At 39.2% G+C, this 14,007-nt stretch overlaps 1 protein-coding gene across 3 annotated transcripts in view; it reads left to right on the plus strand.

The window, feature by feature from the left end:
• Positions 1 to 14,007, plus strand: part of PCMT1 (protein-L-isoaspartate (D-aspartate) O-methyltransferase) — a 51,732-nt gene that overhangs the window by 32,270 nt on the left and 5,455 nt on the right. For 2 of the 3 annotated variants that reach the window (XM_058735615.1, XM_058735617.1), the window contains exons 4-7: positions 1,831 to 1,935; positions 4,156 to 4,276; positions 6,434 to 6,519; positions 10,343 to 10,512. In XM_058735615.1, coding sequence (XP_058591598.1) covers positions 1,831 to 1,935; positions 4,156 to 4,276; positions 6,434 to 6,519; positions 10,343 to 10,512 — 482 coding nt within the window. Of the gene's footprint in view, positions 1 to 1,830; positions 1,936 to 4,155; positions 4,277 to 6,433; positions 6,520 to 10,342; positions 10,560 to 14,007 lie in introns of all 3 variants that reach the window. The other variant, XM_058735618.1, reaches the window with a different exon arrangement.

Below are 14,007 nucleotides of genomic sequence, written 5' to 3' on the forward strand. Positions count from 1 at the left end.
CCAGTTTTTTCTAGAATGTTCCTCAATTTGGGTTTGTCTCCTGTTTCCTCATGATCAGATATGGGTTATGCATTTTTGCCTGGAATATCCCAGAAGGGATGTATTTTAACAGATGCCATATGATGTCAATGTGTCCCATTATTGGTGATGTTAATTTTGGTCATCTGACTAAGGGAGTGTCAGCCAGGTTTCTCCACTGAGAAACTTGAATTCCACTGTAAAGTGACAGTTTTCATTTTTGTAATTGGTAAGTGTTTTGGGTAAACACTTTGAGATTATGTAATCTTCTGTTATTCCTCAAATGATAATCTACAAGTTTTAGCATCCATTTATTTTTGCTGAATCAGTTATTACTGAAGTGGTTGCCAAATGGCAGTTTCCTAAGTTCATCATTTCATCAATATGAATTGATTGGGAACAATTTCCCCTTATTCTCCTATTTATATATAGAGAGAGGTTATGTATTTTCTTATTATCACTATGGATTCATGAATATGTATTTTTACCAACCAAGATCTAGTAATGTTTATTGACGCTGAACCTGATGATTTTTAATAATGAACGTAAGTAGGTATTTAAGGACAGTTTTTGAGATAACATTTATTGTTTTTTTTTAACATTTATTCTAACTTCATATTTTAGAAAAGCACTGAAATGTAAGTTTATAAAGAGGATGGAGTAGGGAAGGCTTTATTTCTTGGTTTGGCCCAAAGCATAAGCAATATGATTTTATTTGATTAATAATTTATATATACTATAAACATAAAAATATATATCCTTTGACCCCCTCAATTCTAAGAATTTATCCTACAGATATACTTTATAAGGTTTTTATAAAGATGATTATATTATCCTACATGTATACCCATTATAAAATTTTATTTTAGAGTGAGACCGTGCATAAGCAGGGGAGAGGGACAGAGGGAGAGAATCTTTCTTTAAAAAAATTTTTTTTAATGTTTATTTATTTTTGAGAGAGAGAGAGAGAGAGAGAGAGAGAGAGAGCAAGCGAGCGTGCAATCGGGAGGGGCAGAAAAAGAGGGAGACACAGAATCCGAAGCAGGCTCCAGGCTCTGAGCTGTCAGCACAGAGCCTGACGTGAGGCTCAGACCCACAAACTGCAAGATCATGACCTGAACTGAGGTCGGACGCCTAACCGACTGAGCCACCCAAGCACCCCGGGAGAGAGACAGAATCTTAAGCAGGCTCCACGCTCAGTGCAGAGCCCAACATGGGGCTTGATTCCACAACCCTGGGATCATGACCTGGGCTGTAATCAAGAGTTGGACGCTCAACAGACTGAGCTACCCAGGAGCTTCTACACATATAACTTTTAAGATTATTCGGTCTCTTTTGTTATAGAAGATTGGAGCCAATTTAAATATCCCTCATTAGGGATTTTTTGGGGAGGATTTTTGTTATTATAATACATTCATATAAGAATAGACTCCTGAGCCATAAAAAAGAATGAACAGGCTACTTAAGTATTGATAAGAAAGGTTCTTCAAGATACAATAAATGAAAAATATAGATAACATATTTGCTTGTATATACACAGAATGGATATGTTTGGCAGGAAGCACAAGAAACTGACATCACTGGTTGCCTTTAGGGAGTGAAACTGGACAAGGATGGGGAAGGTTGGGGACAGGGGTGGGGTGGAGACTTCACTATAAAAGTATATAGTATGTCATGTTTTCATTATCTTGGTAGATGACAATACTAGAAAAATCGGCAGGAAGTTGGCAACTTTTATTTATATGCCATGGTATATATACTTTATAGAGTCTTGAAAAACAAATGAATATTTGCTTTGTTTTCTTTTGGCAGCATGCATATGCACTAGAACTTCTATTTGATCAATTACATGAAGGAGCTAAAGCTCTTGATGTAGGATCTGGAAGTGGAATCCTTACTGCATGTTTTGCACGTATGGTAAGACCTTTATTTTTCATTCTGGCTCCAGCAGAAGCATATTCTATATTTGGCTGTAAATTTCTTTACTAGCAGTTTTTGAGGGTTTTTTTTTTAAATCCTATTAAAATAGCAGTTGGAACATGTATCACTTAGGATTTTCTTGTTGTTGGAAGTAACAAGATTCAGTCCACACTGGCAGAGGTAAAAGAATTTACTTGGTTTATATAATGGAAACATCTAGAGTGTATCTGGCTCTTCGTGTGGCTGGATTCAAAAGAAGATCAGACGTTGTTATTGACAGTGGGTTACTCTCTGGTTCCGGGTTTGGCTTTGCTTTCCTCCAAATGTTGGCTTCAGTCAGGCTTCTCCCTTGTGATCACAAGATGGCAACCAGTAGCTCCCAAACTGTGTTCTTCCGGATTCTCAGCTGGCGGAAAAGAGAATAGAGAGTCTGATTTCCAGACACTCCTACAGGGTTATTAGAAAGAGGGTGGAGCAAGTACTCTTAGAAAAATATGTGTTATACTCTCCAGAGTATAAGTCTGGAGGCCTATTCAGGCATCTTGAGTAAAGGTTTATCTGTGCTCAGATAATCACATCACTTTGATTATGAAGTCTTGTCCCTTGCGGCCAGATAGGAAGATTCTGGTTTAGTTAAGTTGGGATTTATGGATGATGCGTCTTGGACCAGAATCTACTTAACTTGTTGTAAATATGTAATTGGCAGACCAGCCCACTAGCATGTGAGCTCCAGGGAGGTGGGAATTTCATTTGATTTTTTTTTTTTTTTCACTGACATATCCATCCATAATAGTACCTGTTACATAATGAGGAATCAGGTGTTTTTTTTTTGTTTGTTTGTTTTTTTCCAGTTGTTTCACTTGTTTTGTAGAAGCTAAGTCATCACTAACGGAATATCAGGATTTTTTTTTTTTTTTCAAAGCTTAGTATTTAATTAGTGGTGTTCTCGATACTTGACGTATTTATGTTTCAGAGAAAAATTCACTTTTTAAAACACATTAGATTTCTGAATAATCTTTTTTTAAAGTGAATTTAATGTTTTTCACACATTTATTATGTGCTAATTAGTGTTCTAAGTGCTTTTAATTCTGATATCACTTAGGAGGTATGTCCCCTTTTCCTCATTTTACAGCTGAGGAGCCTGATTCATAGAGTAACTTGGCCAAGGTTGTATAGTTGTAAATAAGTGATGAAACTTATATGTGAACCCAGTTACTCTGACTTCAGAGTCTTTATTGTGTTATTTTATAATTTATATTTAGGGCCTTTAATATTTTTATGTATTTTATATTTTCTACATATGGCAGTAGAATCAGGTACAGAAATCCCTACAGAATTTTTTATGTAACATTTTAATATTTAGAGTGACATTTTTACTTTTTATTTTTTTATTTATTTATGTATTTATTAATTTTTAAATTTATTTTGAGAGGGAAAGAACCAGCAGGAAAGGGACAGAGAGAGGGAGAGAGAAAGGATCCCAGGCAGGCTCCATGCTGTCAGTGCTGAGCCTGATGGTGGGCTCAAACTCATGATCTGTGAGATTTATGACCTGAGTCAAAACTAAGAGCTGGATGTTTAACCAACTGAGCCACCTAGGTGCCCTCATGTATTTATGTATGTATTTATTTATTTATGTATTTATGTATGTATTTATTTATAGAGAGCACGCAAGCAGGGGAGAGGGGCGGAGAGGGGAAATCTTAAGCAGGCTCCATGCTCAGTGGAGCCCAATGTGGGTCTCAGTCCCACAACCCTGGGATCATGACCTGAGCTGAAATCAAGAGTCAGATGCTTAACTGACTGAGCCAGGCACCCCTAAAGCCACACTTTTAGATGAAATTTAAGTTAAAAATGATTGTACCAACTATCATTTAATATTGGCAGTTAAGTCTTACTTCAGGGTTTGGGCTTTAAAAATCAGAAATTGAAGAAAGAAGGTTTTTTGTTTGTTTGTTTGTTTTTAGTATTGCAAGTTTTTGTAATTTATTCTGGCTTAACTACTAAAATGCATTTATCCATTTGGGAGTTAAAGCTGAGAAAGTTGTATTTCGTAAATATTTTATAGTATTCTGAATAACCATACAATTGGAGGCTTGAACCTTTTGTCTTCATTTCACATTGCAGAATATGATTTTAGCTGAGGAAACACTTTAGTGACACTTCAGAAAGACCAATTTAGGCCAGTGAGCTATTGAATTACTCCCTCATTTCTAGGTTGGATCTACCGGAAGAGTCATTGGAATTGACCACATTAAAGAGCTAGTAGACGACTCAATAAATAATGTCAGAAAGGATGATCCGATGCTTTTGTCTTCAGGGAGAGTGCAGCTGGTTGGTGAGTATCAGAAAACTGTAGAAATTTCCTCTCCAGAGAATTTTTATTTTCAGAAGATCCCATGCAAGCTAAGTAGTATTCAAGCTAATTTTTGCCTTTTTTTTTTAACATTCGCTTTAAAGTACTAAGTAAGGAAAACAGTTACTGTTAATTGTGATGCTGATATGACTATCAGCTGTTTCAGAAAATGAGTTCTTTCTTCATTGCTTTTTAAGAAGTAATAGCAAAGTATCAAGTGCCCATTATGAAAAATTTGAAGTGCAGAAATGTGTAAGATAAAAAAAAAAACCCTCCTTTTCCCTCTTAAGTTTTCTAGACATAACTATATGTGTGAATAAATATACATATACACACTTTGTTTTAATCTTTCTTTATTCTTTTTTTTTTTAAATGTTTATTTATTTCTGAGACAGAGAGAGAGCATGAGTGGGGGAGGGGCAGAGAGAAAGGGGGACACAGAATCCGAAGCAGGCTCCAGGCTCTGAGCTGTCAGCACAGAGCCCGACGCGGGGCTCGAACTCACAGACTGCGAGATCATGACCTGAGCCGAAGTCGGATGCTCAACCAACTGAGCCACCCAGGCGCCCCTAATCTTTCTTTATTCTTGAGAGAGAGACAGGGTGTGAGCAGGGGAGGAGCATAGAGAGAGGGAGACACAGAATGCAAAGCAAGCTCCAGTCTCTGAGCTGTCAGCACAGAGCCCGACATGGGGCTCGAACCCACGAACGGTGAGATCATGACCTGAGCTGAAGTCGGGCGCTCAACCGACTGAGCCACCCAGGTGCCCCTACATGTTTTTTTTTTTTTAATTGACTCATATATTCTGTCCTGTAGTTTGCTCTTTTCCATTCAGCACTATACAGTGGACATATTTCCATGTGAACACTTTGTACTGTTGTGAGATATAACTAACATCAAAACACGCATAAAGCATAAATGTGAAGCTTAGCAAATACCTGTTTAATTAATCACAGTGATCAAGAAGGGGAATATTATTGGTGGCTTACATGTCCTCTGCTTGCTTTTCCCTCCTCGGAAGACTTTCCTTTCTCCTTAATGGTAACCAGCATCATTACTTTTATGCATTTACTACCTAATTGCACTTCCATAGACAATGTTCAATTTAATTTTGAACTTTAGATAAATGGAACCATATAGTATATAGTCTATGATGAGTGACTTCTTTCATTCAATGTTATATTTGTAAGATTCATCCATCTTATCATATAGTTAATTTTTATTGCTGTATAATATTCCACTGTAAGACCATTATCAAAATTTGTTTATTCTACCATAGATGGACATTTTGGGTTGTTTCTAACTTGGGGAATTAGAAAGCTGCTGTGAACATATGTGTATAAAGTTCCAAATGTATACGTGCACTCATAATACAAGCATTTATTCATGTAGAGTATTATTGCGAGTTCATAGGGAACCATAGATACTGCAAAACTTTTTTAAAGTGATTGAACCAGTTTACATTCCCATCAGCAATGTGTCAGAGTTGCTAGTGCTCGGTGTCTTACCAACACTTGATACTGTCAGAGTTTTCTTTTTACCCACTTAGTGAGTATAGAGCAGTGTCTCTTTGTGGTTTTATTTTGTATTTTCCTCTTAACCAGTGAGGTTGAACACTGTTTCATTTGTTTGACCATTTGGATTTCCTCCTTTGTGAAATGTCTTTTTCAGATATTGAGTTGTTTATATTTCTCTTTGATTTGTAGGACTTCTATAGATTAGCCCTTTATCTATTTATTCATATCGTAAACCTCTTCTCCCACTCCATGGCATGCCTTTTCACTTGTATTGGTACTTTTTTGATTAATAGAAGTACTTAATTTTAATGTATCAGACTTACCAGCTTCTTCTGTGTCCTCTTTAAGACTACTCTAAAATCATGAAGATATGCCCCTATGTTATTTCTCAGAAGCATTATCATTTTACCTTTTCACATTTAGATCTTTGATCTTTCTGACATTGATTTTTGTGTATGTAAGAGGTAGAGGTTCAAGTATATATTTTTTCCATATGAATATCCAGTTGTCCCAGCATCATTTATTAAAAATCTCTCTTGCTCTGTTTTAAACCTCCTATAATTCTTCCCACTGGGTAGTTCTGTCCAAACAGGTTTTTAAAGCATAATTTCTTTTCTTTCAGTGGGAGATGGAAGAATGGGATATGCCGAAGAAGCCCCTTACGATGCTATTCATGTAGGAGCTGCAGCCCCAGTTGTGCCCCAGGCAGTGAGTTGGGTTTTTTTCCCTGTGTTTTTGTGCTTCAGTCAACTAAAGCTATAAAAGATTTATAGAGAAATGACTTCTAGATGATGTTCAAAACACAATTAGACTTTTATGTCATGCATTTTCATTATACTTAGTATGCAGGGGTTTTTTCGTATGCAAAGAGTTGTGTAAATGACTTGAAGATTACTAAATCACAGTTTGTAGCTACCTTATTTGAAGCAGTGTTTGATCCATCTAAGAACTAGTATACCAATAGAATTAGGAAAATCCATCTGGAGTTCAGAATCTGATAATCACTTGGTATTTTATTAAATACCAGAATATGCAAGATTGTTGGATGCATGGGTGAGACCAGGAAGTATCTGTCATACATTTTACCTTCACAAAACTTATATTCAGGAAAACAAGTGTCCTACATATAACAGGAAAATTAATGATATGATAGCATTATCATTAACATGTAATATATGTTGATGCCAGAAGAAAATCTGTACTGTAAGAGTTCAAGGGAGGGAGAAAATTTTTGCCTGGAGTTATCAATGAAACTACATGCATGAATGGAGTTGCAACTGAATCTTAAAGAACAGTAGGGTTTGCATAGTTGTGATGAGAGGGAAGGGTATTCCAGTATTGTATATTACATAATTTAAGTACAAAATTGTTTTTTTATTTTAGTAAGACTGATAAACTTATGTCATCCCTTAATGATCCTTGATTAAGTTCACTGAGATCTTAGGCTTCTATGGAGTCTGAGTTTTCCACAGGTCTGGACTAGATGACTAGGGGCTGAGAGTGACACTGCCCCTTCTGCCCAGTCTCAGCCACTCCCCAGTCTGGAAAAGTTCCTTTCTATATGTGTAGAGGAGTTCATGAGAAGCTGAAAGTTAAGGAACTTGTTCTGGTCATTGACTTGCTGCTTTATTGGCTGCTGAATGACTTTGGGAAAATCACTTAATTTCTCTGGCCGTATTACTTGTTAAAAAAAAAACAAAAAAACTAAACCAGTCATTTTAACACATTGTATTTTTAATTTTTTATCTTTTTTTAATTAAAATTTTTTTTTTTTATTATTTACATTTACTTATTTTTGAGAGACAGAGAGAGACAGAGCACAAGTGGGGGAGGGGCAGAGATAGAAGGAGACACAGAATCAGAAGCAGGCTCCAGGCTCTGAGCTGTCAGCACAGAGCCCGATGCGGGGCTCGAACTTACAAACCGTGAGATCACGACCTGAGCCGAAGTCGGCCGCCCAACCGACTGAGCCACCCAGGCGCCCCTATCTTTTTTTAATTTCAGAGACAGGCAGAACGTGAGTGCGGAAGAGGGGCAGAAGCGCAGAGAGAGAGAGAGATAACCTTAAGCAGGCTCCATGCTCAGTGTGGAGCCAGACGTGGGGCTTGATTCACCACCCTAGGATCATGACCTGAGCTGAAATCAAGAGTTGGATGCCCAGCCAACTGAGCCACCAGGCACCCCTTTCATTATCACCTAGGAGACTGCACCTGCACTCCTGAGCCCCGTGGCATGTGCAGATAGAAAGCAGATGGAGTGATAACTGAGTCAGGAGGGCGGAGGAAGTTGAACTAAAGAGACTGCAGAGGGAATCATTGCTGAAGCAGCTTGCTCTGCAGAGCTTTTTATCTTTTTTTTTAAGTTTTATTTATTTTTGAGAGAGAGAGAGAGAGAGCACACAAGCAGGGGAAGGGCAGAGAGAGAGACACACACACACACAGAATCCAAAGCAGGTTCCAGACTCCAGGCTCCAAACTGTCAGCGTAGAGCCTGACATGGGGCTCGAACTCACACAGTGAAATCATGACCTGAGCCGAAGTTGGACACTTAACTGACTCAGCCACCCAGGTGCCCCTACTCTGCAGAACTTTGAAAGGGCTTAGAAATTGGAGGCATCAGGACCTTGGAAATCACAGATGAAGCATGGGTCTGAAAAAAGGGGCTGCTGCTTGAAATTTCTGTATGAGGAACAATTAGTGTGAAGCCTTAAGTAAGAAAATTTCCGAGAATTGAAGGATGGTATTCTGTAGTTTGAAAAGATCTGTTGAGTGCCCAGTATGATGATTTTTTTTTTTTTTTTTTTAAAGGGAGGGGTGCCTGAGTGGCTCAGTTGGTTGAGCATCCACCTCTTCGTTTTGGCTCAGGTCATGATCTTGTGGTTCGTGGGTTGGAACCCCGCATCAGGCTCTGCTCTCACAGTGCAGAGCCTGCTTGGGATTCTCTCTTTCTCCCTCTCTCTCTGCCCCTCCCCTGCTTGCTGTCTCTCTCAAAATAAACTTTAGGGGAACCTGGGGGGCTCAGTTAAGTGTCTGACTTTGGCCCAGGTAATGATCTCACCCTTCGTGAGTTCAAGCCCCACATTGGCCTCTGTGCTGACAGCTCAGAGCCTAGAGCTTGCTTCAGATTCTGTGTCTCCCTGTCTCTCAGCCCCTCCACTGCTCATGCTCTGTCTCTGTCTCTCATTCTCAAAAATAAACATAAAAAAAGAAGTTTAAAAAAATAAACTTTAAAAAAAAAGAGAGGAAAAAAAGAACCGTAATATCACCGTGAAATGCTAGAATATCAGGGATATTCTAAAAGCTTCCAGAACAATAGAACATAATCTGTTAATGATTGGTAATCAGAAAGGTATCAGACTGCAGAACAGCAGCATTAGAATCAAGTCAGGGGCACTTGTGTGGCTCAGTCCATTGAGTGTCTGACTCTTGAGGTCGGCTCCAAGCCCCGTGTCAGGCTCTACACTAGCATGGAGCCTGCTTGGGATTCTGTCTCCCTCTTTGCCCCTACTCTGTGCACAGGCACATGCTGCGCTCTCTCTCCCTCAAAATAAATAAATGAGCTTAAAAGAATCAACAAGTCAGAAGAACATACCATCACAAATCTAAACTGAAAATGACTTCCAGCCTTGAATTCTGTACTCACATATTGTCAAATATGTGAAATAAAGGTCATTTTGGACTTGAAGATCTCATTCTCTCTCTTAAAATATTCCGTGCACTGTTTCACAGAATACTTCTAGAGGAATCACTTTAATAATATCAAAAAATGAGGGAAGAGAGAGACAGTAGGAAAAATCAAAAAGAGGAAGCCACGAGATCTCAGAAGGTAGGACATCTGGTCTAGGAGAGAGATGATACTATCCAAAGTAAAGTTTCTTCCTTACCGTGTTTGATTACTGGTCATTTGAAGGCTACATTCAAATGGTAACATAGAGTTTAAATGTTTTCTGACCAAAAGGGCTTTCACTGAGTACTCTTGGTTTTTCATTGACGAGGTGTCGCTTCAGGAACTCCAGCCCTACCTTCCTTTGTCATGGTGCCAGTAATCCTAAATTCAGTCGTAAGACCGAGGTCTCCTTGTTTTCAGCTCCGTGATGCCCTAAATTCTGCAGTGTCAGGATAGGAATTCCTTGCTGATTTTCTGCACTGCCCGCTTCCTTCCCCACTCCAGACCACAAAGATTCAAAACAGGCACTGAAATTTCCTACTTTGCCTTTGATCTTCCCAAGAGAGGATGGTTCCTGCGTTACGCGGTTCAGCTTGAACATTGTGAGCCCTGCAGTTGTGCTGCGTCCCATGTTAGATGCCAAGGGCACAGAGATGGATAAGATCACAGTCCCTGTCATCAGAGAACTGGTAGTTTAGTAGAGGAGGTCGATGGGTAATTGAGTAATAAGTTTAACAGTCGAACTATGTATGTACTAAATAAAGCACATTTCTGCTTTCTGCCCACGGACGCGGGAAGTTGTTTATAGTGTAGTAAAGTGAGTCTTAACGTAAAATCGGTAACTTGGCGTGTCTTTTTCTTTTAGCTGATAGACCAGTTAAAGCCTGGTGGGAGGTTGATACTGCCGGTCGGCCCCGCAGGTGGCAACCAGATGCTGGAGCAGTACGACAAGCTGCAGGACGGCAGTGTCAAGATGAAGCCCCTGATGGGAGTGATCTACGTGCCTTTAACAGATAAAGAGAAGCAGTGGGCCAGGTGGAAGTGATTTTATCTTCTGCTCTTTCTTCTTCCACACACGCAAGGTGAAGGGTGTGGATTCTAAGACATTAGACCACAAGGCTGCTTTTTTGGTTGTCACCTTTATGCTACTCCATTCTAACATCAGAAATTCACTACATTAAAAGTCTAGACAAACTTCGCATGAGTGTGCCCTTCTTTTGGTTTAACTCATATCTTTGGGAAAGGGGGGTGAGACTTGGTTGGCACGAAGGTGGGTTTTTTTCCTTTCTCTTGGTTTTTTAATTTTTTTATTTTTCCAAAGAGGCTTTTAGCCACTGTTCAGAACTTTCTAAGGACAATTTATTATCAGCCATTAATTTTCTATATTCACAGATCATTTTTGTAACTGCTGTATGATCATGGAAACAAAGGCTTTGGTCTGAAGAGAAGGGGCCATCATTTCCTGCCCCTTCCACCCCCTGTTGTACCATAGTCGCAAAGAGAAAGAAGGGAAAAGATACTCTTGTCCCAGTTTTCAAAGGTGTCAGAATCCCAGAGAGGACATTGTTCCTCTCAGCTTGCTTTCTCTCTTTCAGTCAGGTTCATTGACATTCTGTCTGACAACCTGTGCCTGTTTTACATTCAGCCACTGTTTCAGAGCCACTATAAGGGATAAACTTCTCCCAGTCTATAGAACCGGCCAGCGCATTTTAAAGCCACTCTGAGTTCCTGGGGAGGTGGGGGGATTCTCTAAGCTCAAAGGGAGTGCCCAGGTCTCACAAACCCACCCAAAGGGCCAACAGCATGCGGCATAGTCTTCAGTACAGCATGGCTCGTTATAATGCCTACTTGTGTTTTGTGTTTCTGCATAATCTGAATATTTTGTTTGAAGCCCAGGTTTCTCTTCTTCCTCTCTCCTTCTTCTCCCTTCCCCTCCCCACGTCCTCCAGTGGGAAGGAGTGAAATCGATAAGTAAGAGTGACACTAGCTAAGACTATTTAAAATTAAATGTCTAAATAAGAAAGGCTTTACAGTTTCCTTGTTTTAGGATTTTTTTTTTTTATTTGACAGGCGTACTTATTTTTAGAGAATTATTTTAATTTTTTTAGTGAGTAAAATGGTGATTGTAAGTTTAATAGACCTCAATCTTGTTTTATGGAAAGCGGAAAGACACTTTTTGAATAAATGTTTGATTGCAAAAATGGTCATCTAACTCCGTTTGTTCAAAACTGAGTTTTTCTTTAAACTCCGATGGGCCATTTCTGGGATATCTTACTAGGAATTGCATTTCATTCTTCACTTAATATGGATATAGCTCTTTTCTTTGAATTTTAATCTGGAGCACGGCCACTGCTTTAAAAAAAGACATTAAAAAGCTATGAGTCTTGCCAGTTAAAATCATACAGTTTTTAACAACTAATTACAGCCTTCCTCGACTTTGCTTCTAGGATGGTTATCTTGTTAAATAACAGTATGATTGCTGCTATACACAAGGGGCAAACATATCACTGAGCTCACTGACATTTGCTACCAAGTGAGAGTTCAGATTTTCATTAATAATTTAAATTTTTTCTTTTACACACAATAAATGTTAGTATTGAACATTCTACTGTCAATTTGATGAAGGAATTACAAAAAGGTATTTTGTTTCTATAATAAGCGGAGGTGGGTTTAGCATGAAGCTCGTGACACTTAAGCTTCAGGGCCTTCACGTGCTTAGGGTCTTTCCCGGTCCTCCCAGTTTTCTGGGCAGTCTTGTTTTTAGTCCTCTTTTTTTTTCTCCTTCATGAAGAGGTTCTTCCCGCTTCCCAGGTCATATAAACTCTAGGTTTCCACAACACCTATATTTACCCTTTATAAAACTAAACTATTTATATTAAAGTTAGAATAACTTTTAAATTTATGGACAAATATTTAGTCATTTACCAAATATTTAGATATATATATGTCTGTTTTTCTTTTCGGTCTTCAACTTTTTAAAAGATTGAGCAATTTTACATGTATGTATCACTGGAGGCATTTCTCTAGTTGTACTAGAAAGACTTCTTAATTCTTTCTGTTGTAAATGTTGTTTGTTCAGACACGTTTTTCCTACATCCAAAGATGTAGTTTGATTTTGTTTTTGTTTTTAAGTTCTGTGCCCAATGTGGGGCTTGAACTCATGACCCTGAGATCAGGAGTCGCATGCCCTACCAACTGAGCCAGCCAGGTGCCCCCCAAGATGTAGTTTTACAAAGACAATCAGTTACTTAATTGTAAATCTTTCAAGAGTATAGGTTTATAGAATGTGAAGGTGAAACAAAATCTGAAAACAGCATTGGAAAAAAAAACAACTGCCACATTGAAAAAAATTTGTGCTGAAACAAATTACTAGAAAATAAGATGTTTGAAAGGGTAAAACAACAGTTAACTGAAAATCAAAAGAGACCATTAATCCACCGTTTCTATTTGTATTCTTAAACTCTCTGGCAGGATCGAGGCAGAAAATAGAAAGTATGCTCAGCTAGGGATTTTAAAGTGATTTTAGTGAAAGGACGAATCAAAGAAATACAGGCAAGGTTATGGGAATAGTGAAGGGTCTTGACATACCCAGGGACCGGGGACCTACCATGCTGGGCCATAGCGGGAGGAAACAGTTTGACTGGAACCCACTGAGAGCAGGGACAGCATTGCCAGGGACTGTGCTAGGGCCATGGATACACAGCTGTGAACGTGAAACCGACCATTCTCTTGGGACTTCTAGTCACGTGGGAGATCCAAACAAATCTAAAGAAGACAAACAACCAGTTAGAGTGTAGTGTGTTTAGGAGAGCAATTGAAGTGTTGAAGCCAGACCGTGAGGTGATCGGAATTACATTTCAGAAAGATGACCCTGGCTGTGGCGTAGAGAGTAGATTGGAAAGGGACAGAGCTAGAGTCTGAAACAGAATGTGGTTGTAGCAAGCTAGGGGTGAAATGGTGGTGGCCTGAATTAAGGCAGTGGTAGTAAGGATAGAATGTGGCTAACAAGAGTCGCTTGCCATTTTCTGAGTGTTCATCCCACATTTGGGAATTATCATCTAAAAAGCTCCTCCTCAGTTTTATTGCCAGGTGAGGTGATCTCTGTTCTTTCGGATCTTCTTCCAGATTAATGTAACAGCTCATCCCCATGAGCTTGTTTCCGAACCTTCTCTTGTTTCCGAACCTTCTCTTGTTTCCCACCAGCTTTCCGTCCTCCTCTTCCTGAGGAATCCAGAGCCGATTGCAGTGCTCTGTGAGGGTGAGGTGCAGTCTTTGCTGGGGACCTTCGATAGAAACTATGTGGGAAAACAAGAGCAGTGGTGGTGGGCATGCTGCGTTCTCATGCCACGTAAAGCCCCAAGCCTGCGTGTAGACTTCTGTTTCCTTATGCTTGGAAGGAAGGTCATTTGTAGTTTTGGTGGAGTGATGAGACGATGCCAGACGTGGGGGCCATAGACCTAGAACCTGTGGTAGTATGTTCATGACGTGGATGTGTTATAGTTGTATCAGCTGCTTCATGAGCTCTTCATA

This window comes from Neofelis nebulosa, chromosome 6 (assembly GCF_028018385.1).
Source record: "Neofelis nebulosa isolate mNeoNeb1 chromosome 6, mNeoNeb1.pri, whole genome shotgun sequence".
Lineage (NCBI taxonomy): Eukaryota > Metazoa > Chordata > Mammalia > Carnivora > Felidae > Neofelis > Neofelis nebulosa.